The sequence below is a fragment of the Artemia franciscana genome, chromosome 14, assembly GCF_032884065.1.
Source record: "Artemia franciscana chromosome 14, ASM3288406v1, whole genome shotgun sequence".
In the NCBI taxonomy this organism is placed as follows: domain Eukaryota; kingdom Metazoa; phylum Arthropoda; class Branchiopoda; order Anostraca; family Artemiidae; genus Artemia; species Artemia franciscana.
Window position 1 is genome coordinate 40,461,415 of NC_088876.1, and position 21,883 is coordinate 40,483,297.

General features: G+C 34.9%; 1 protein-coding gene across 2 annotated transcripts in view; it reads right to left on the reverse strand.

Moving 5' to 3' along the window:
* Nucleotides 1-21,064, reverse strand: part of LOC136035711 (F-box/LRR-repeat protein fbxl-1-like) — a 100,788-nt gene extending 79,724 nt beyond the window's left edge. For both annotated transcript variants that reach the window (XM_065717659.1, XM_065717660.1), the window contains exons 1-3: nt 20,939-21,064; nt 10,680-10,877; nt 1,304-2,441 (exon numbers count right to left, since the gene is read on the reverse strand). In XM_065717659.1, the coding sequence (XP_065573731.1) occupies nt 1,304-2,441; nt 10,680-10,877; nt 20,939-21,013 (1,411 nt within the window). In that variant the 5' untranslated portion in view covers nt 21,014-21,064. The remainder of the gene's footprint in view (nt 1-1,303; nt 2,442-10,679; nt 10,878-20,938) is intronic.
* Between the last annotated feature and the right edge of the window lie 819 nt (nt 21,065-21,883).

Below are 21,883 nucleotides of genomic sequence, written 5' to 3' on the forward strand. Positions count from 1 at the left end.
CAACTTCATTGATTTCCATTTAAATAAGCCCTCTTTGAAGTGTCATTGGCAAATCATACGAAGTAGCCTGGGAAAACAAATAACAGCATATTGACCCCTCTTTTCATAATCTTACCCCTTTTCTCATATGCGGCACTATTGCAATACACATGATGCTTAGATTTTCTTTTTCTGGCATTGGAATCCCTAGATTTAAAGATACAGGTTTTAAGCCCATCTTCTTTGGGGTCCTAAGTTATATCAATACTGGTAGATTATGGCTTTCCTTTCAATAAGTCGAATGTTTTAAGTACAAGTGGTTTTGAAACTTTCTTTCATGCTGTTCGCAAAGAAAAAGTTGTTTTTGTGGACCTCTTTCACGTCCGTTTCCGCAAATACCATCTTTTTTCAATTTGTTCCAGACCCTCTTGCCTCGGAAACATAATGATTTAAATTTTACAATAATTAAAAAAGAGGTTTCGTCCTGGTTCTTTCGCACGAAATAAATAGAAAGTTTTGCCTGATGTTCAATAGGACTAGTTTGTGCAAAGGTGTCTTGGTTCTAAGTTTCACACTGATTAGAGATAAAGCTTTGTTTTTAACTATTATGGGCCTTCATAAAGTTATTCCTGCCTTAATAAAATATGATCTACTTGTGTGCTAAAGAACAATCCTTGAAAAATTCAAGCCAATAAAATTTAAACGTAGCAGTCTTTTTCGATTAAATCATTTTTCTTTTAAAAAAGAAAAATTGTAGAATTTATGAGAAAAACAAAATATACAGTTTCATATATATATATATATATATATATATATATATATATATATATATATATATATATATATAGTATACATAAAAATATACAGCTAAAAATATGCATATAATAGTTTTTCTCTATTCTGAGAAAAACAAGAATCGGTAAATGTTGGCCTACTGCAATGGGTAGCACAGGGGTAAGGGAACTCAGCTGCCAAGGGATACTAACAGTTTCAATTCAAATCAAATGTACCCGCTACAGATGTTTCTACAGCAACTTTTGCAATGCAATATGTCCAGAAAAAAAAATGTAATTAACACTTGGCCCCCTTTTTAGTTATTACCTATGCTTTGACTTTAACTGATAAGATAATTGTTTTGTAGCTTTTGTCTCTTTTCCTAATTTAGATAGAGGCTCATAGAAAAAAAACAATAGCTTCATTGGTCAGGGTATAAGGCAATCGACGTGACTTTACCATGAATGTTGCTTTGGTAAGACACAAAAAACAACTGCATATTATCTGCACTCACTTTGGCTAAACTACAGTAAAAAATGAATATACGTACTTTTCAAATGGCGAAGCGGAGGTGTGTAGGTGTCAATTTCCATATGTTTGAGTCCGGCTAAGGCATCGTCGCTTATATTACAGTTTTCCACTCTAAGAACAATCAAATTGACCAAATTAGTAGTTATATCTCTAAACAAGTTTTCATCCAAAGGACAAACCGATAAACGAAGAAATGTCAATTTTAAGAGTCGTGAGGCAACAAATCGGAGGCACTCCTTGGCATTGTTAACAACGGTTTTGGATATTAGGTGAAGAGGAAAACCAAATTCTATGTCTAAATGTGTCAACTGTAAATCCCATGGTTTGTCTAACAATCTTTGTAAAATTGTTGGCTTTGGGAAATTGCTGAGAAAATCGTGAGAACTAAAATCTTGTATTTTAAGAGTTCTAAGTTCCTTGAAGTATAGTAAAGACTCTAGCCCACAATCGTAAATGTACCATAAATGGAACGTTTCTAATTTTTCCAGATGACGACAAAGTAAGTTGAAAGATTCAGTAGAAATACAACCGATATTTATAAATAGATGGACTATTTCGGTTTGGTGAGTAGCGATAGCGTTGATTACAGCGTCATCAACAATATATAGGTTCAATGATGTTAGTCGTAGATCTGGTTCTTTTAGCAAACAAATCAATTGATCCCTGCTTATACAGTATGGACCAACACTAATTGAAACGATGGTGGCAAATTTCGTTTCAACTATACTTCGTACTATGTTGCATTCGGGTCTAGGACTATCTAGGTCATATTCAGGTATGTTCAATCCGTCAGGTATGATCATATTCAGGTATGTATCACCATCCGTCAAAGACAGAGAAAGGTGAACTAGGTTTGTCATGAAATTGGTCAATCTTAATAGTGATTTATAAGTGGAGTATCCACTATCCTTAATTACAAGATGAGTTACACTTACTAAGTTAATCAAATCACAAACTGAATCCGTGTCACCTTCAGCACAATCACAACAATCCACAGTTAGGCTCACTAAGGAAGTACAGGAACAAAGGAAACTCTCAATTTGTCTTTTATTTATTTTACACTTGTAGAACCTTAGATGATTTACGTGATCTGAAAAAAGCTTCCAACAGTCCAATACTTGTTCCCATTCTATTTCTGTAGTATCCAAACCGAAGTCCTGCGTACAGAAAAAAGGAATTACACAAACTAGGAAACTGAAGATGAAAAACATCTAACAGAGTAAGTTCGATTCAAAACAGTCCGAACAAACAACGGTTAGCAAGAATTTACAATAAAATATAAAACTCAATTTTTCTTCCATTTATTTTAGACTAGTTGAATCTAAAATGATTGAGCTGACATTATAAAACCTTTCAGGTATATATATATATATATATATATATATATATATATATATATATATATATATATATATATATATATATATAACTTTATATATATATATATAACTTTATATATATATATATATATATATATATATATATATATATATATATATATATATATATATATATATATATATATACATATATATATATACATATATATATATACATATATATATATATATATAAAGTTATATATATATATATATATATATATATATATATATATATATATATATAAAGTTATATATATATATATATATATATATAAAGTTATATATATACATATATATATATAAAGTTATATATATACATATATATATATATAAAGTTATATATATATATATATATATATATATGTATATATATATATATTTATATATATATATATATATATATATATATATATATATATATATATATATATATATATATATATATATATATATATATATATATATATATATAAAGAGAGAGGTATTGAGGTGGAGTAACAACCATCATAGTCGTAACAATTTTATTCGTTTTAAATTATCATGTTGTTCTTTACCTACAGTTGAAAATTGTGTGTTTTTCATTTCATTTCTGATCGTATTTAATAATGCCGGGAAATTCAGCCCCCCCCCCCTAAATGGATTTGCATACTTCATAATAGCCAATATTATATGTAGACGATAATCAACAACTTGTTTCCCTTACCCCGGGGGCTTTGGGAGTCAAATCATCCTCAAATACATAGTTGTTAGATTTTTCACGACTTAACTCTTAACTTAACTCTAACTGAGCAAAAGAAAGACTGAATCAACAACCCAAGAAACCAAGCACGAATAAATGAAAGCTTATTTACCAATTAGATTGGGCAAACATTTCCTGCTTAGCGATTGGCTTAACTCGTCGATTGACATAATTCTCTAAAAGTGTGGTAAGATGATCTCAATTTAAACTGAAGAAATTTTTTATTTAAATCCTTCAATTTTAAGTTGTTGTAAATTGGGTTTATAGGAATATCTCCAGTATCTCTATTTAAAGCAAAGTCCCTATTTATGGATTTTTTTTATAATTCTAATGCCTTCAAAAAAAATTGTCTGAAGCCATTTGGTTCAAATATTGAAGTTACCTCATCAAAAGGAGCTACATGATCTAGATTTTTAACAATGTGGAGGGCCTAAGCAGGATCAATATCCTCAATTTGTTTTAAATTTCACATCTCAGAGAGATATTGTATTCATGCCGTCTTTTCCCAAGAGCCGACGTTTATCACTCTACCCCCGGAAAACACCCCCACGGAATATTAACTCCTCCTCTGCAGAAAATCCCTCTCCCCTATTTTCCCCTTTGATAATTCTGGATTTTCATTAGAATAGAAATGGAAATTTCTACTCTTCTGTTTAAGTCAGTAGCAACAGTAGGGCATTGCCTATAGTAAAGACCCATAAGGGTTTAATTTAGATAACTTTGAAGACCACACTACCTTTCCATGACGAAAGTAAAACAGTTCAAAATAGGGATGATACCTTTTTATTGACAGTGAATAGATATAAAACTATTTAACTGGATATTTCGAACACATATACAGTGTTCATCATCAGCAGTAGAAAACTCTGATCAGAGTTTTACTGCTGATGATGAACACTGTATATGTGTTCGAAATATCCAGTTAAATAATTTTATATCTATTCACTGTCAATAAAAAGGTATCATTGTTTCAAAACAACTGCTGAAAGACAAGGGCCGTTAAACTAGAATAAGAATTTAAAATAGCCACTGCAGTCAGTAACATTTTATTCAGTAGAAATTCACTGAAATGCAAACTAGATCTTAGAAAAAGACACTGAAACTTTTAGTTTCCAATTGACTGAGCCCCCCCCCCACCCCAAATGCTATGTCGTTGCAATAAAAGGAATAAACGGCTATCCAGAGAGTAGATAACGTTATCGTCTGTACCCTTGAGGAGCCTGTCTAGCGCGGCCTTCTTGGTGTTTGGGCGTTATGCCTCTTAGCCAGCATAAGCCGTGCTAGTGATAGGTTTGTGTTGTGTCCCGTTGAGTTGCAGTGACACTTCAAAACTGAAAATGCCGCTAACTGTGAGATGCGTACAGTAATACGGTTTTTTGTCAGCAAAAAACTATAAACCGATAGAAATCTATCCAGAGTTTTGTATAGTATATAAAGACAATATTATCTCTGAGGGTGGAGTGCCTCAATGGTGTATTGGATTTAAAAATGCCGAACAAATGGTCATTAAAGAAGAGCCGGGTGGAAAACCCAGTATAGTGACTGCTGAATTCATCCTGCTGCTCGTTAACTCAGCTCGTCAAACATGGTGGCTCACTACTCGGTTGCATCCTAATGGTGATAGAACGTGGTTTAACCATGCCTCTTAGCCGGCATAGGCCGTGCTAGTGATAGGTTCGTGTTGTGTCCCGTTGAGTTACAGTGACACTTCAAAACTGAAAATGCCGCTAACTGTGAGATGCGTACAGTAATACGGTTTTTTGTCAGCAAGACTTGATACCCCTAAATTTATCTGAAATCGAAGTCCACTAGCATGAAACTTCTAAAAAATGATTATTCTACGACATTGCTGTTAAAAATAGCAGACTATTGCGCTGTTCGGTGACTAATTCTTGAGTGAAAGATACCTTTGAACCGACTGGTTTGACGAGAGGTGAAAAGAGGGAGCTTTAGTTTGTACGGAAATCTTCTATGTCACATTCTGGGAAGGTTAGGTTTGGCTGGGCCATAGGGATTGTGTCACGGGTGATTTTTAACTTTTGTCTGCAGAGAAGAGTTCTTAGATCGGTTATTTTGTACAATTTGGTTAAAACACGTTAGCGCGTGGAAAGCGTAAAGACACTAAAATATCCACTAAATCAAACAATTCGTGGTAGCGAACTGTAGTAATCAAACAGTTCGTGGTAACGAACTGTAGTAAGGAGCGATCCGGCTCAATAGAAACCAAAATTCAAAAAAATGAATTTTGATACCAATAGCTACATCAAAAGAATCGCATTTAGATGCTGACTTTAAATATATAATTTTCATCAGGTTTAGTTTTACCCATCAAAAGTTAGGGGCCTGAGAAATTTTGCCTTATTTTAGAAAATATGGGAAAACGCCATCTAAAAGTCATTGAATCTTAACAAAAACCACACCATCACATTCAGCGTATCAGAGAACCCTTTTGTAGAAGTTGCAAGCTCCTATCTAAAAAAAATGTCGAATTTAGTATTTTTTGCTAGAAGGCAGATTACGGATTCGTCTTTATTTGTTTGTTGTTGTTTTTTTGTTTTCCAGGGGTGATCGTATCGACCCAGTGGTCCTAGAATGTTGCGAGAGGGCTCATTCAAACGAAAATGAAAAGATCTAGTGCCCTTTTTAAGTTACCAAAAGAATAGGAGGGCACCTAGGCCCCCTCCCACGCTAATTATTTTCCCAAAGTCAACAGATCAAAATTCGGAGATAGCCATTTTATTCAGCGTAGTCAAAAACCTTATAACTATGTATTTGGGGACGACTTACTCCCCCACAGTTCCCGTGAGAGGGGCTACAAGTTACAAACTTTGACCAGTGCTTACATATAGAAATGGGTATTGGGAAGTGTACAGACGTTTTCAGGGGGATTTTTTTTGTTGGGGGGAGGGGTTGAGAAGAGGGGGATATGTTGGAGGAACTTTCCATCAAGGAATTTGTCATGGGGGAAGAAAATTTCCATGAAGGGAGTGAAGGATTTTCTACCATTATTTAAAAAAAAACAATGAAAAAATAAATATGAAAAAGTTTTTTCAACTGGAAGTAAGGAGCAGCATTAAAGCTTAAAACGAAAAGAAGGGCTCACCTCCTCCTAATACCTCACTCTTTACGCTAAGGTATTTTTAGTAATTTCAACTATTCATTCTACGGCTTTTGTGATTCAGGGGTCATTCTTAATGAATTGGGACAAAATTTAAGCTTTAGTGTAAAGAGCGAGGTACTGACGAGGTGGTGAACCCCCTCATATATGTAATAAAAACATGAGAATACAAAAGTTCGTTACGTAAGCTAATTTATAAGTTACGTATATCTTTTACTAATAAAAGCATTCTTAAAAATTTAAAAGTTCTAGTTGCCTTCTTTAGCAGCCAAAAAATCGGAGGGCAAATAGGCTTCCACCCCGCTCTTTTTTTCTCAAAATCATTCGATCAAAACTATGAGAAAGCCATTTAGCAAAAAAAATAAATATACAAATTTCGTTTTAATTATTCCTCTGCGGAGAGGCAAAATCAAAACATGCATTGATTCAAAAACGTTCAGAAATTAAATAAAAAACAACAAGTTTTTTTTATCTGAAAGTAAGGAGCGACATTAAAACTTAAAACAAACAGAAATTACTTCGTATATGAAAGGGGCTGCTTCCTCATCAACGCCCCGCTTTACGCTAATATTTTTTACTGTTTTAAAAAGTAGTGTTGAGAGAAAAAGTCAAACTTTAGCGTAAAGAGGCGGTGTTGATCAGGAAGTAGCCCTTTTCATATACGAAGTAATTTCTGTTCGTTTTAAGTTTTAATGTCGCTTCTTACTTTCAGTTAAAAAAAACTTGTTTTTTTTTATTTAATATTATAAAAGAAGCCAGTTTGACAGTGGCTGAAGAGACAAAAGCTTCCACAGTAAGAAACAAAGCGAAGTCGTTAGCTATCAATAACCAAGGAAATTTTGACTTTATTCTGGCTACAGTTGTTTGGTATGACATCTTGTTGGCTGTAAATACCGTCAGCAAAATGTTAGAAGCCGCTGACATACAGCTTGACATAGCAGCATAGCAAATTGAATGGTTAGTTACCTAGCTTAACAAATAGCAGGACAATGGCTTTCCTTCGGCTCTTATTACCGCAAAACAAATTGCATGCGAAATGGGTACTGAAAAGATATCAAGAAATTGACCAAGACGTCAGGCCCCACGTTTTGGCGCCTGTAGAAGCCCCGTGAATCAGAAATAATACTTCTGACTGATAAAACAACAACTAATTCTATTGCGACTACAGCTTATACTATGGATATTATGGTGAAAGTTTCAAGAAATAATAAGGGGGGAGCTGGTATTTGCCTAATGGTATTAATATGGAACTTTCAGGGAATTTTGAGAGGATTTTGAACTAGATAAAAAAAGAACAGGAAGTAACAGTACCATCACAAGAAAGGCTTAAATTGTTAAGTTGAAACTATCAATAGATGAGGAAGGAATGTTGACCTAGAGCAAAGGGCACAAACGAACACTACTACTGCTTATTACTGATACTACCACTGGTATCTCTAATACTACTCCTATTTCTACAAATATAGCTTCTGCTACTATACGTACTATCATTGCTAATGCTAAGGGTTTTATTTAAACTGTCAGAGAACAGTGAGGGCGAAGTGCATTCCTCATTGTCAAGATATACGGGCGAGATATCTTAGGAGCTGAATAGAGTATAAAGTTGAAACTTTCAAAGAAAGTTTATGTGCTTTAAAACTGAATCAAAAAGCAATATTTGTATTCTGGTTATCACTAAGATGCCTCACCAATGTCTCAAGAGCAACTGAGGGTATTAAGTTGAAACTCTCAAGTGTAAAACTGTTACTACTTCTGCTCTTACGATTGCACTAAATCAAATCGTGAAAGTGCATCCAGGTTGAAATACCATGGATACAACATTTTAGAAAGGGTATTATGTTTCATTTTTCATGGAAACTCAAAATGTAAGACTAAATCAAAGGATATTATGTGACTCCAGATTTTTAAACGGCGTATATTACTGATAATTGTCAAAAATAGTTGTCCAACATTTAAATAGTAAGCCAAAATATGGATTATTAAAGAAAAAAAAACAACAAAAAGGTTTAGAATAAGTTTTTAAGCAATAAAAAATACTACGTCAAAAAAAAGAACAAAAGTTAATTTCAAAAATATTTTCAATAGAAGAAGTTTTTCAAAAAAGTCAAGAGGTACTTTTAAATAAGAGCGCTGTAATAAAGTAAAATAATTTTCCAAGCGTAGAACTAACACAAATTATCATAATAAATAAAGCCAAAAACGAACAGATATTACGATAAATAACCGAGTCAAACTAAAATAAAACAGAAATTAAGACAAGGAGGACTGACACCCACCACGCCCTCGAAAATCAAGAATATAATTAGCACTATACTGAAAACAAAATTTATTTTAAAAAACTTCATGAATTCAAAATTATTACTATATATCTGACATTACTCAAAATATCACTATATATCTTATCTAGTTAAACGAGCAATAATTGGGTATATATGTATTTATATATGTTTCTCGAAAACAACTCCATATTTTTTCGGAAAAATTGACAATCTTGGATTTACTGGCCTACAAAAAGGATCTATATAAGCAACGAGTTTGAGGAGATTCGTTAAGAGCCTTCATTTGGAAAAAATAACCATAAGTAATGTCATATTAATGAGCATATTTTAAGAGCAAACATGAGTCATTTTTGCCTCTGAAGTGGCTGTATCGTTTTTAGTGTCTATGATTCAGGCAAAATAACACAAGATACACATGATTGACAAGAAAACCCGTATGATTAACGTCATATTTATGAGTAGCAAAGGTAAAGAGCATGGGAAAATGTCTATAAAGTAAAGATAAACGAAAATGAAGAACAAAGAACTATACAGTCAGAACACTTGCGTCAGCAAGAATTGCGGCAAGTCAAAAACAAAAGTGAAGAACAATTTGGTTCGAAGATAAACGGCAGCAAGAATTAATGCGATACAAAAACAAAAGTGAAGAACAAAGAAATATGCGGTTACAAGACATGCAACAACAAGGAGTAGAAGGAATTAAAAATGAAAGTGAAGAGCAAAGAAATATGCACCTAAAAAGATATGCCACAGCAAGAACAAAAAAATATGAGATTAGAAGATAAGTGGCAGCCAGCATTACATGTGATAGCGAGAAAGCAAGTATCAGAACGTTTTAAAAGCGAAGTGAAGAACTAAGAGTTGTGCTGTAAGAAGACAAGCGACAACAAAAATCAGAACGAGCGCAAAATAAAAGTGAAGAAAAAATAATGCGTTAGAAGAACAACACCATCACAATCTTCAACGCCAACAAAACGTGGCGCAAAACCTAGCACAAACCTATAAAGATGCCATAAACTACCCTACGCAACTTTTGATTAAAAGTCATTGGGATTCTTCAACCTTATTACTGGAGACAACAAGAATCAATATATGCAAGCCTGCAACATGCCAAGTGTCGGGTGCAGCGTTTCTGGCCACAAAACGATCTAAAAAGGTCAAAACTTTAAGGAGAATTTGTATTTTTCAGAGGGTGGTTGTATCAAAACTATCATTACGTTTTCATATTTTTTTTCTCATTGATACACCCTGAATGTTTGTGGTCTGAAGTAAACCACAAACTTTGCTCTTTGAGTTGGACTTCTTCTTCCCTCTTTCTGGAAGAGAAAATTTTAAATTAACTGATATGACTTGCTAAGGCTTTTAAGACGAGGAATTAAATTTGGAAGCATAAAACAGTATTCAAAGTTATTTAAAAGTGCAGAAATAGGGGTTATAAAAATGAATATAAATCAAAGTTAATATGACAATTGAGAAAATTGTTTGAATATTTACTTTTTCGAAGTATAGAATAGAACAGTTAATAATTTGAACCCTAAATAATTTTCTTGTTATTTGCATATTTTCCATATCAATTTTACTGTAAAACTCGAAGTTTTCCAATGAATTTGATTTTTAGACTGCAGTCTTCTAGAGCTAGTGGTCTCAATTAGTAGAGGGGATGTACCCACCCCTCTTAATTTCAAAAAACATCTTTTTTGGTAGGTTTACTACAAAAAAACTGTATATACTGTAAAACAGCATATTGTCTTGGGTTTCTGTCCTGAACCAGTTCTAGAGTTTAGGAGAGAAGGATCTTTGGCCAATCCTTAAAGGGGATTACTCCACTATTGTCCTGTGTTATATGTCCAGTAAAAATTCCAATTAAAGTACTTTACCTCAATTGTAATCCTTTTGCAGCGACTAGGATATCTTGATAAAGCAGCTAGAGCCTGACTATGTTTTCGGTGGATTACAAATTCCAAGTTGTGATGAATCTTACTGTTGTTGATAAATGCTGCATACCAGCTTCTACAAGTCTGACTGGCGGCTTCGACATCTCTGAAGTTTAGGTATTCATAGAATGTGCATATAACCTAGAACGGTATAAACTAGACCAAAGAACTTGGATGCAATGTGCGCCTTGCTTTTTTGTGTTGAATTAATGTTGACAATTAGCCCCCAGAAAGGTGAATGATCTATGCCACCTACCACTTATATTTGAAAACGTCACATATTTTAATCATATATTATACACACTATTTAGCAATAACACGACAAGTGGTGTTATTACTTGCAGTACATTCTTTCTGTTTTAAGTACTTTTACAGTAAAGACCTATTTACCTTTTGGATGTTTTTTTTTTTTTTATTTATTTTTCCCTTTGCCCAATTCATCTGGAAAAGGTGATCCTAGAAACATCAAAGAGGGCTCATTTGACCGGGTAAATTTTGAAGATAGCCATTTTATTGCTAATTTTGATAGGATAAAAAGATAGAGTTCTATCTTGGGTCTCCGCTTGGCTTGAAATTTAAAGGGTATTTTTTACATTTGCTTGCAATGAATACCCAAAAATTCTTCAGTCAAGGGTATCCACCATTCAGCAGCATCAAAGAAACAGCTAGGGAGATCAAGCTGAAACTTTAGTGAGGTGTTGAGGAGTCAAGTCAACCTCAAATTTTGGTTTAGAAAAAAGGCTATGAGTAAATATAGACCCCCGACATTTATCATAACTATTGAAATCATTTTCTTTATTATAATAGTCATAACAGCAATAATATCAATGTACTGCTACTGACATCTTAATTTAAAGAGACATCTTAGGTATTTATTTTTTACAATTGACACCAGCTTTGTATTTAATGTGGACACTAAGATCTCCATCTCAAAAATAAATAAATGATACGGGCGTTCAAAAGTGGAGAGGGCAGTCAATCAGTAATAATAAAAATTGTCATTTTAACTTTAAGACTCAAGAGATTTGTATTTCAAAAATACATACTTCACCCCAGATTCGCTAATGTTTCTCAAATAGGTGAACAGACTTTCAATAGAGAGACATAGAGGATTTGACATGAAAGAGATAATTTACTAAAATATTTTCAATGAACATTCATTTTCATATTAAAACAAAATCAGCTGCGGTAATCAGAAGGAAAAGAATTCCTGCATAATTCAATTTTGTTGCATATCCATCCCTTTGATAGCTTTTCTTTAATATCTACCCAATACAAATCTAAAAATGTAAATGAAAATATATTTCTTTCATATAAATCAATCAATACATTTTTCCCTTTTTTTTGGAAGGGGGGGCGGGGGTTACCCCATTCCGACAGATTCCTTTCAAACTGGTACCTAAGTTTTTGAGATATAACAACCATTGTGGGTAGGAGCTTTCACAGAAACACATAACCTAGCATACATATTTTCAAACTTCAATACACCACAACTGAACAATCAAGACTTCTGTAATTAATGGCTTCAAAGGGTTTCTTCTGTTGCTTGATTTCTGTTCTGTTACTTCTTTATTTCCTGCTTTGCCTATACCATGCTTTGCGTACGGAATGCTTAAGCTGTGCTTATACCTTGTTTATTTTATAATTAGCCTGGGTCAATCAGCCTTATTAATATAAACATAGCATGGTGTCAGAAGTAGGATCCATAAATCACCATGGAGATCCAGCAACCAACCATAAACTGGGATGCTGGCTCCCTTGCTGAAGAATGGAGTCGCTTCAAACAGCATGTCCAGCTGATGTTCATTGGACCCCTAGCAGATAAAACTGAGAATTCCTTTTGTGCTTACCTTCTGATCTGGACTGGGGAAAATGGCAGAGAAATATTCAATACCTTTGAGCTTAAGGATGGCAAAGCTCACAAAACAGAACCTCTCCTAGAACACTTCTGGAAATGCGCCAGTCCAAAGGAAAATAATGTCTTTGCAAGGTTCCTCTTCCAAAAACAGGACCAGTTGGAAGGTAAAAGTGTCAAAAAGTACATTACAGACTTAGACATTAGCTAAACCATGTATGTATAAGGAACAGGATGAGATGATTCGGGATAGAATTATCAGTGGAATCAAAAACCAGGCAGCCAGGGAGAAACTACTGGCTAAAGGTGACTCATTGACACTAAAAAATGCTGTTGCAAGATGAAGAACCCACGAGCTGACCCAGGCTCAGTTAAAATAATTTTGTCAAAGCAACTCCATACCAATTAAGCAGGAAATAGATGCAGTTACACGCAGTTCACCTCAAAATTGCTTTCGAAGTCAGAGAGAGTTGGCAAGTAACGTTCTAAAAAGTGAAGAATGCTACTTTTGTGGTGCAGCATACTCACCAAAACATGTTTGCCCAGCAAAAGGTAAAAAGTGCTCACAGTGTAGGAAGCCAAATTATTTTGCTAAAGTCTGTTGAAGCAAGACTGTGAGTGCAATTGATGAAGAAAACGAGCAAACAGGAGCAACTTCAGAAAAAGATGAGAAAGTGTTCCTGTACCTCATCAATCAGTACAATGTGAAAGACAAAGCCATTGTTACTCTCACAGTAAACATTCAGCTTCCAGTTGCCTTCAAACTGGATACAGGGGCTCAAGCTAATATCATTCCCACATCAGTCTTTGATCAGCTTAACCCAAAACCCAAACTCTAGTCAACTAACCAAAGACTCACTAGCTACTATGGTGCCAAAATACCAGTTCTTGGAACCTGTCACCTAAAATGTAGCCACAAAACCGGCTCTACTGCAATGCATAAATTCTATATTGTTGACTCATGATCTGCTCCCATCACAAGCTACCAATCTAGCATCAGTTTGGACTTAATTAAGCTGATCCTCAACGTGAACTCAGGTGAACCCCAGACGTGTATACAAGATCAGTGCAAAAAAGTCTTTGATGGAATCAGTCGACTGGAAGGCGAGTGCAATATTCATCTGAAGGATGGGTCAGTACTTAATGCCTACCCTGCTAGAAGAGTACCAGAACCATTAAAGAATAAACTCTTACAGGAGCTAATACAGATGGAGAAGGATGGAATAATCGAAAAAGTAAATGAACCTACTGAGTGGGTTAACTCAATGGTCATGGTGGAAAAAAAAGTGGAAGCATGCAGTTGTGCATAGATCCTGTGGACTTGAATAAATGCATTAAGCGCCCATACTACCCTAAAGGATGCGACCTTGAAACTTTATGGTGCAACCGTGTTTAGCTAACTGGATGCACAGTCTGGGTAATGGTTGCTTGTACTGTCCCAAAGCACATCTTACACAATGACATTCAGCAACAAATATGGCAGGTTTCAGAGAATGCCTTTTGGCATCATATCAGCCCAGGATGAGTTCCAGAGACAAAGGAAGGAAACATTTGAAGGGCTAGAAGAATTTGTCATTATAATTGATGACATTTTGGTATTTGGTAGAAATGCGGAAGAGCATGATGAGAGGCTGAAAGCACTCCTGGAGTAAGCCCTGTAAAAGGGGGTGAAATTTAACAGAGACAAATGCCAGTTTGGTGCTAGCAATGTTTGCAACTTTGGACACATCACTGGAGCAAAAGGCATAAAGCCAGATCCAGAAAAACGAAAGCCATTCATCAAATGCCCAGTCCCCAAACACGCAAAGAGCTCCTCACTCTCTAAGGTATGCTGAACTACCTGGCAAAACACATACTGAATTTGTCTACCCAAAACAAGAGTCTCTACAATGTCATCAAACAAGACACATTCTCTCAGGGCCCAGAAAAGAATTCAGTCTTGTCAGATTTTAAGCACCCCATTCTCTCAAATACATCATTCATCAACTACACAAGTACAGATGTAGAATTCAAAGTTGATTCCTTGGGCCACAGTTTGGAAGCCAATCTCTGCTTTGCTGGGGAAGTGGTAGCATAAGAATCTTGGGCACTGAACAAGACAGAACAAAAATACTCACAACTTGAAAAGGAGTTGCATGCGGTTGTCTATGGCGGTAACATTTTCAACACTATTTGTATGGAAGATGTGTTAAAGTCATAATAGATCATCAGCCACTGGAGACAATAGTTGCCAAGCCAGTCCATAAAGCCCCTCCTCAAGTCCAGACTCATGCTGCAGCTTCAGTCTTACAATCTCCACTTGCACTTTTGACCTCAATCAGAAACTCCTGTGGCTGATGGTCTATCCAGGCTGCACTTACCCAACACAGATGACAAACTACAGAAGGAACTTCATATTTATGTGCACCAAATCTGCAAACACTTACCTGTGAGTGATATTAAGTTAGCAGCAATCAAGGATGAAAACAACAAAGACCCCTAACAGAAGGATTCCTCAAGGCTAAAGAAAATGGATGGCCAAGCTGCAGGAAAAGGTGCCAGTCAAATATTGTCATGTTTTGGAGCATCCAGCATAAACACTACAGCAAATGGCATCATCTTTAAAGGAGACACTTGTGATGCCCCAAGCTTTAAAACCTGAGATCCTGACGCAACTACATGCTGCCCACCTTGGAGTGGATACAACCAAGCAATGGGCATGCATACTCGTTTCCTGCCAAAGTATGAATGGAGACATTAAGCAGTATGTCTGGAACTGCAGATATTTTGCCAAAAACATGCCTTATAGACAAAAAGAGGCCTTGATTAACCATTCTGTCCCACCTCTGACATAGCAAAAGGTTGCATCTAATCACTTCAAGAAATGGAAATGATTTTTGATCACTGCAGATTATCACAGTCAATTTTTCAAAGTTGATAAACTGAGTACCCTCCCGTCAAAGGCAGTGATTACCAAACTGAAAACCCTTTTTGCTAAGTATGGAATGTCAGTGGTATTCATATCTGATAATGACAGAAAGGATTCCTCAACAGAGTTCCAGGGTTTTGCAAAGGCATGGGGATTCAGCCAAAAACATGCCTTATAGACAAAAAGAGGCCTTGATTAACCATTCTGTCCCACCTCTGACATAGCAAAAGGTTGCATCTAATCACTTCAAGTGAAATGGAACTGATTTTTGATCACTGCAGATTATCAGAGTCAATTTTTCGAAGTTGATAAACTGAGTACCCTCACGTCAAAGGCAGTGATTACCAAACTGAAAACCCTTTTTGCTCAGTATGGAATGTCAGTGGTATTCATATCTGATAATGGCAGACAGGATTCCTCAACAGAATTCCAGGGATTTGCAAAGGCATGGGGATTCAGGCAGCTCAAATAAAGTTCAATCTATCCACAATCCAACAGACTAATCAAGAAATCAGCACAGACAGCCAAGAGCCTGATGATCAAGACATCCAAAAATGTTGACAACCCCTACCAAGGACTCTTAGAGTACAAGAAGACTCCTGTAGATGGCCTAACTGCACCAGCTCAACTCCTGTTGAGCCACCAGCTACAAACAATACTACCGCACATAACCAAACATCAACAAAAGAAAGTAGTCTCAGAAAAGTAATTTCTGAACTTGCATGCAGAGAGGAAGCAGCAGTAGAAATCTCACTATGACAGATCAGCTAAACCCCTTTCTCCACTTTCTGTAGATGATTTAGTACATGTTCAAGCATCTGCACAAAGCATCTGGAGTCCAGCAACCATCATTGCCAGTTCAGGGATGCTGCAATCATTTATTGTGGAAACAGAGGATGGGTTGGTGATAAGAAGGAACAGGAAGCACCTATCAGACCTTCCACAATGTTGTCCTGAATATCAACAAAGAAGGGCTGCATCCGTTTTGCCAAACCAGCAATTGCCCAATATACTAACTGTCAGAGATTACACATCCCCAGGAGAGTCAACGCACAAATGTTACAGCCCACCCTCACCTTTCACACAATTGCTACCAGCTGCACCGCATGTGGAGGTAAAACCCACTGGAGGTTCTGGGATGCCAGATAAGCATATGGTGGTGAGGCCTAGTACCAGCTCCAGTACCACCACTGTCAGAGTACATCAACCACTCCAAACCAGGTCTGTAAGAGCTGTCAACCCACCTAAAAGGCTCAATCTGTAAATAGTGACAGTATGGGAGGAAGAAGAAGTGAACTAGTTAATGAATATGTATGAAGCAAGCCTAGCACCTTCTTACATGTACCAATCTGAAGGTAGTTATAAAAGTGTGCAAGCCTGCTCACAGTGGATGAGTTGGAGTGAGTGTTGAGTGTTAATGTAAGAGGAAGTGCAGGCAGCTTAAATGACAAAAGAATATCGCATTCTGCTATGCTTGTGCTTAATTCTCTGCTGTGTATATACCATGCTTTGCTTAGGTAATGATTGTGCTGTGCTTATATGATGCTTTATTTTATAGGTAGCCTGGGTGCATAAACCGAATTAATATAAAAATTGCAGTAATGGCATCAAAGGGATTCTTCTGTTGCTTGATTTCCATTATATTACAACTTTGCCAATGAGAAAAAAGTGAAAAACACATGAGAAATATATAGTTTTGACTATGTATTTCATCAATAGGAGGGGGAGGGGGTATGCGGTAAAGAAATGTGAAGCACTTTCACATAATATGTGAAATATATATATTTCATATTAGGAAAAATATTAGTATTTTAGATTTTTTGTTGTTGTGGTTTTCACAATTTGATGGTGTTTTCTTCTGATTTTACACTTAGATTCTGAAAAAAAGCAAATACCATGAATCAATATAACTAGATTTGCAGCTAGCAATGCTTGTCAAAATCTATATTTGGTAAAACTTTCTTGCTTTTCTTGGAGTGAAGTTAATTAAGGAGAAGGAAACTGAAGAATAAATCAAGGGTTGTAGGTGTATCCTGAGAAATTATTGTCAAGCTATTATTCTTAGTTCTTGGGCTGGTTGACAGCATCATTGGGATGTGTTAGTAGCAACATGAAATCTGACAAAAAGACTAAATCATTGGATATGTTGCTAAACAATCCTGTTTCAACAAACAGTATTACAGCTTTCAAAACAGCTTTGGTTAAAACCTCTTTACAAAAGGCAAACTAGAATATATATATGATCTTAGAGTGATATTCTTTACTTAGTACCCCTTAAGGGAACTGCTAAGAGTATCTTTCTTGCTAATTGTGATGTATCTGTTTGTTTTTGTTATGTTATAAGCTTATGAAATTTATTCTTTACAGTTTTTCAGATTTTCAATTTCTGTTTACTTTGTTTACTGTTTCTTTTATTAATTGCATATTTTTATACTTTTCTAAGAAGTGCTATTGTTCTTTGTCATGAGACAGGCCTAAGGGAATATAGCACTACCAGGTCTATGGGAATGTAGCTAGAAAGGGCTTTGTTGCTCAGAACAAAATAGACCTATAGGCAGGGCTGTTCAAAGCGTAAGGGGGCAACTGGGTCAGCTGCCCTTAATGCTGCTGCTGAGGGGGCTGTCCTTTTTTATTTGTTTTTTTTTGTATATATTTAAATTGGGAGGGAGTTGTTGTAATTAATTTTGCCCAGCACACCACCAACCCAAGGAACAGCTCTGCCTATGAGAATGTTAGCATTTCCAGTTTTGTTTCTCTAATTTTCAATCATTTTCTGTAACAAGAATTATGTATTTACTTACTGTTTACAATAAAAAATAAAACCATTAGGTTTTTAATCTATCCTCCTTTCCAAAGAAGTCATTTTGGACATTTGCAGTCCTAATAACATTTGCTTGTTGTCTGCTCTGTTGGTTGATAAAACCAACAACTTTCTTGTGACATAAAACCAATTATTCTGTGTAGACTCAAGATATCCATTTTCACCTGAGCAATCATACTTAAAGTTTGGGTTGAAAAAAAAACAATATCTTAAAAGTGTCAATAATGTAAATAATAATAAAAAATACTATAATCTAATTGACTCAAAGATGCTGCATACTATCAACTAAAAATGTTTTTTTTTTTTTAGTTTGATTGACTATATGCCTACATTGTATGGCTATATATGATATTGCATCATCAGGAAAATGACAACAAAATTATCAAAAATTAAATCTTTCCTTTTTATTTGTCTCCTTCAAGAGAGCATCTGAGCAGAAGATGATCTCTTTTCCCAGGAAGCTCTCTTTTATAAGGGAATTCTATAGGCTGACTACCTGATTGGAGAATTTGTTTTGTAACCTGGTAATAGTGTGGTTTCAGTAGAGTAACTTGACAACCTTATACTTTTATCATACCTCTTCTGAGCAAAAAACCTATTTCTTCAGGTTTCACTTTTGTAGCCTAAATATAAGCCTCAAAAGATAAGTTTAGTTCTTAGATAGTGATGAATAGTTAAAGAATTGGTTAAAAGCTAATAAAGGTAAGATACCCAACAGTCAGCTAGCTAATCTTCTCTTTACTAGCTAAATCATAGCTTAATAATTACACTTAGAAAGTGGATTTTTCTACCATTAGAGGTGAAAAAAAAAAAATTAAGTATGTGATTAGCTTGAATATTGTATCAACACAGAAGCCTAATCTTTGCTGCACATTTAAATCTAGAAACAAATCTTTGAAAACGTAATCTAATCTTTGACACAGGATCTTACAATTAGAACAACATACCCTATTGACAGACACAATTGACATTGGATGCACTTTATCCTAGACAAGTGTTGTGAAACACAATAATTAGTACAGTATTAATATAAACTAGAGTGTAGAGCTAACTTTTGTCAAGTTTTGTCACAAGCTGTCTAAACTGGAAACTATGCTGCAAAGCAACATAGTTTCTATACACTAATTATACATATGAATGCTTATAAATCTAGCAGCACATCTATTTCTGGTTGACCCTCCTCCTCCATGGGGCAAACTAAAAATATATTTAGTGGGCTTTCTTACAGGTAATATCACCTATAGAGCAAATTGTATTAGTCCATGAGCCCTGTAGGCTGCAGGGCAAGGTTTTTATTCTATATTTATTTAATAAGCCTTGTTTGAAGTTTGGGTAAAATTATGACAGTTCATATAACTGGCCAACCAATAAACTGAATATACCACTTTTTGACTTTTTTATGTTCTTTATGAATATAATAATTGCTTAAACTGCAAATTCAAATTTAAGCATTTTTGAACTCTTAAAAATGACAAATTTTCAATTAAAGTAGCCTATGAGTTATCACTCATTTTCTACAAAACAAAAATGCATTTTCTGATGCAATAATACTTTTCTGAAAAATACTACTACATTTTCTCAGTGCTAAAATTATTTATAATAGGGTTAGTTTTGGTTAGGTTAAAAAGTGCTTAAATTAGAATTTACAGTAGAAGCAATTTTTATATTTGTAAAAAAAAATAAAAAAAAAGGCTTTGAGTGGTATGTTCACTTTATTGGTAGGTCAGTTATATGAACTATCATAATTTTACTGAGGTTTATTAATATTTTTTTTGATTTTATCACTTTGAATATAGACCTTGACAGAGAATACCACAATTAGGCTATCATAATTTTACTGAGGTTTATTAATATTTTTTTTGATTTTATCACTTTGAATATAGACCTTGACAGAGAATACCACAATTACCACAAATATGTTTATAATAAGGTTAGTTTAGCTTAGGTTATTCTAGGTCTTCTGGTTTGAAGGTACACAAAAAACATCATTCTAGGTTAAATCCTAAAGTGCTTAAATTTGAAATTGCAATAGAGGCAATTATAATATTTGTAAAGAGCATAAAAAAGGCATCAAGTGATATATTCACTATATTGCTAAGCCAATAATAGGCTATGGACAGTCATATAGGCCCTATTTACCTTGAAATTATGAAAAACAACATTCTACATTAATTTTCAATTAGCAGTTTCTTTTTCTTTGGCTCTTGTTCTGAAAATGCAATACCTACTAATTGAGTAGAATTTATTAATGTTTTTTGGAAAATTTAAGAAATGCATTTGCATTAAACCTTGTAGGCCTAATCATTAAAACCTTGTAAATTCAGCAAAGTTTTACAACTATGTACAATTAAGTAGGCTACAAAACAATGATTTTGTAGGCTACATCATTTAAGCAAAACATCTATTTTGCAAGGTTTCATTTTTGTAAATAACAGATTTATAAATGTCATCAACGGTCAGGACCCTCTAGAGGGAGAGGGAGCGGAGGTAGCCTAGATACTTCAAAATACCTTCCCGGAACCCCTACTTTACCCTGTAGGCCCATCCCTGAAAGTTTCATTTTCCTAGCCTAACCCCTTTCCAAAATGTCCAAAAGTAGAATTTTCCGTATCTCTAACCTCTTCTGGTAGACAGCTCCAAAGTCCTTCCAATCTTTCTTTTTCAATTATTCTAGTTTCCATGCTTTCTTCCATTTTGAAAACAGGATGTATTCCACGTCAAGGAGATTAGGGTTGCCGCTGGGTAAAAAAATTACTAGAGACTTAAAATAAAAATCACTAAAGGCCTTTTTTCGCGTCAACCAGCTGGTTTAACCAATGACAGCTTTGGTTTAACCAGCTTGTATATTTAACGCAAAAACGGAAAAAAATTACATATGGTTGAGCTCAAACAAAACTGGTTCGCGAAAACACTCTTTTTACTTGTCGGATTGGGCAAAAAATTTCAAACATAAAACATCCGTAAAGTGTTTTAAAGCTTTATAGTGAAAGGAATTAAAGCTCTTGCTACTCCTTTTGTTTGAGAAGTATTATTTTGCCTTTTCATATAAATCTATTGCGTGGTTAGAGTTTTCTGGAATTTCCCTTTCCTGAACCCAATGTTTCCTAACACTTCTAGCCCCCTCAGGGAAGGGGGCCAAGCATCTAATTGGTTATCAGAAGCTGATATTCCTATTGTTGTATCTCCAATATCCAATGATGATAGCCTGAATGAAACCATGATTACTGTCTCTGAGCCACCAATCTCTGAAACTGAAAACCTGCTAAATGAGGATTTTCAGACAGTAGGCAGAAAACAGAAACGAAAAAAACCTTCTATGAGTCCTCCTGAAATAATGGGACTCTCAAACCCAAATCCAGCTGTGGAGATAAAGGACAAATCCATTATCCCTTTTGCTCCAACAGTAAAAGATCAATCCTTCTCTATCAAAAATATTACTAACATTAGAATGAATCTTTTCAAAACTTTTAGATGCAGCTTCACTGTGAATGTGAACAGAGGTGGTTCACTAATGGTTATGTTTCTAGACAGAAATGAAGCCTACAAAGCCCTTAGCCTAAATA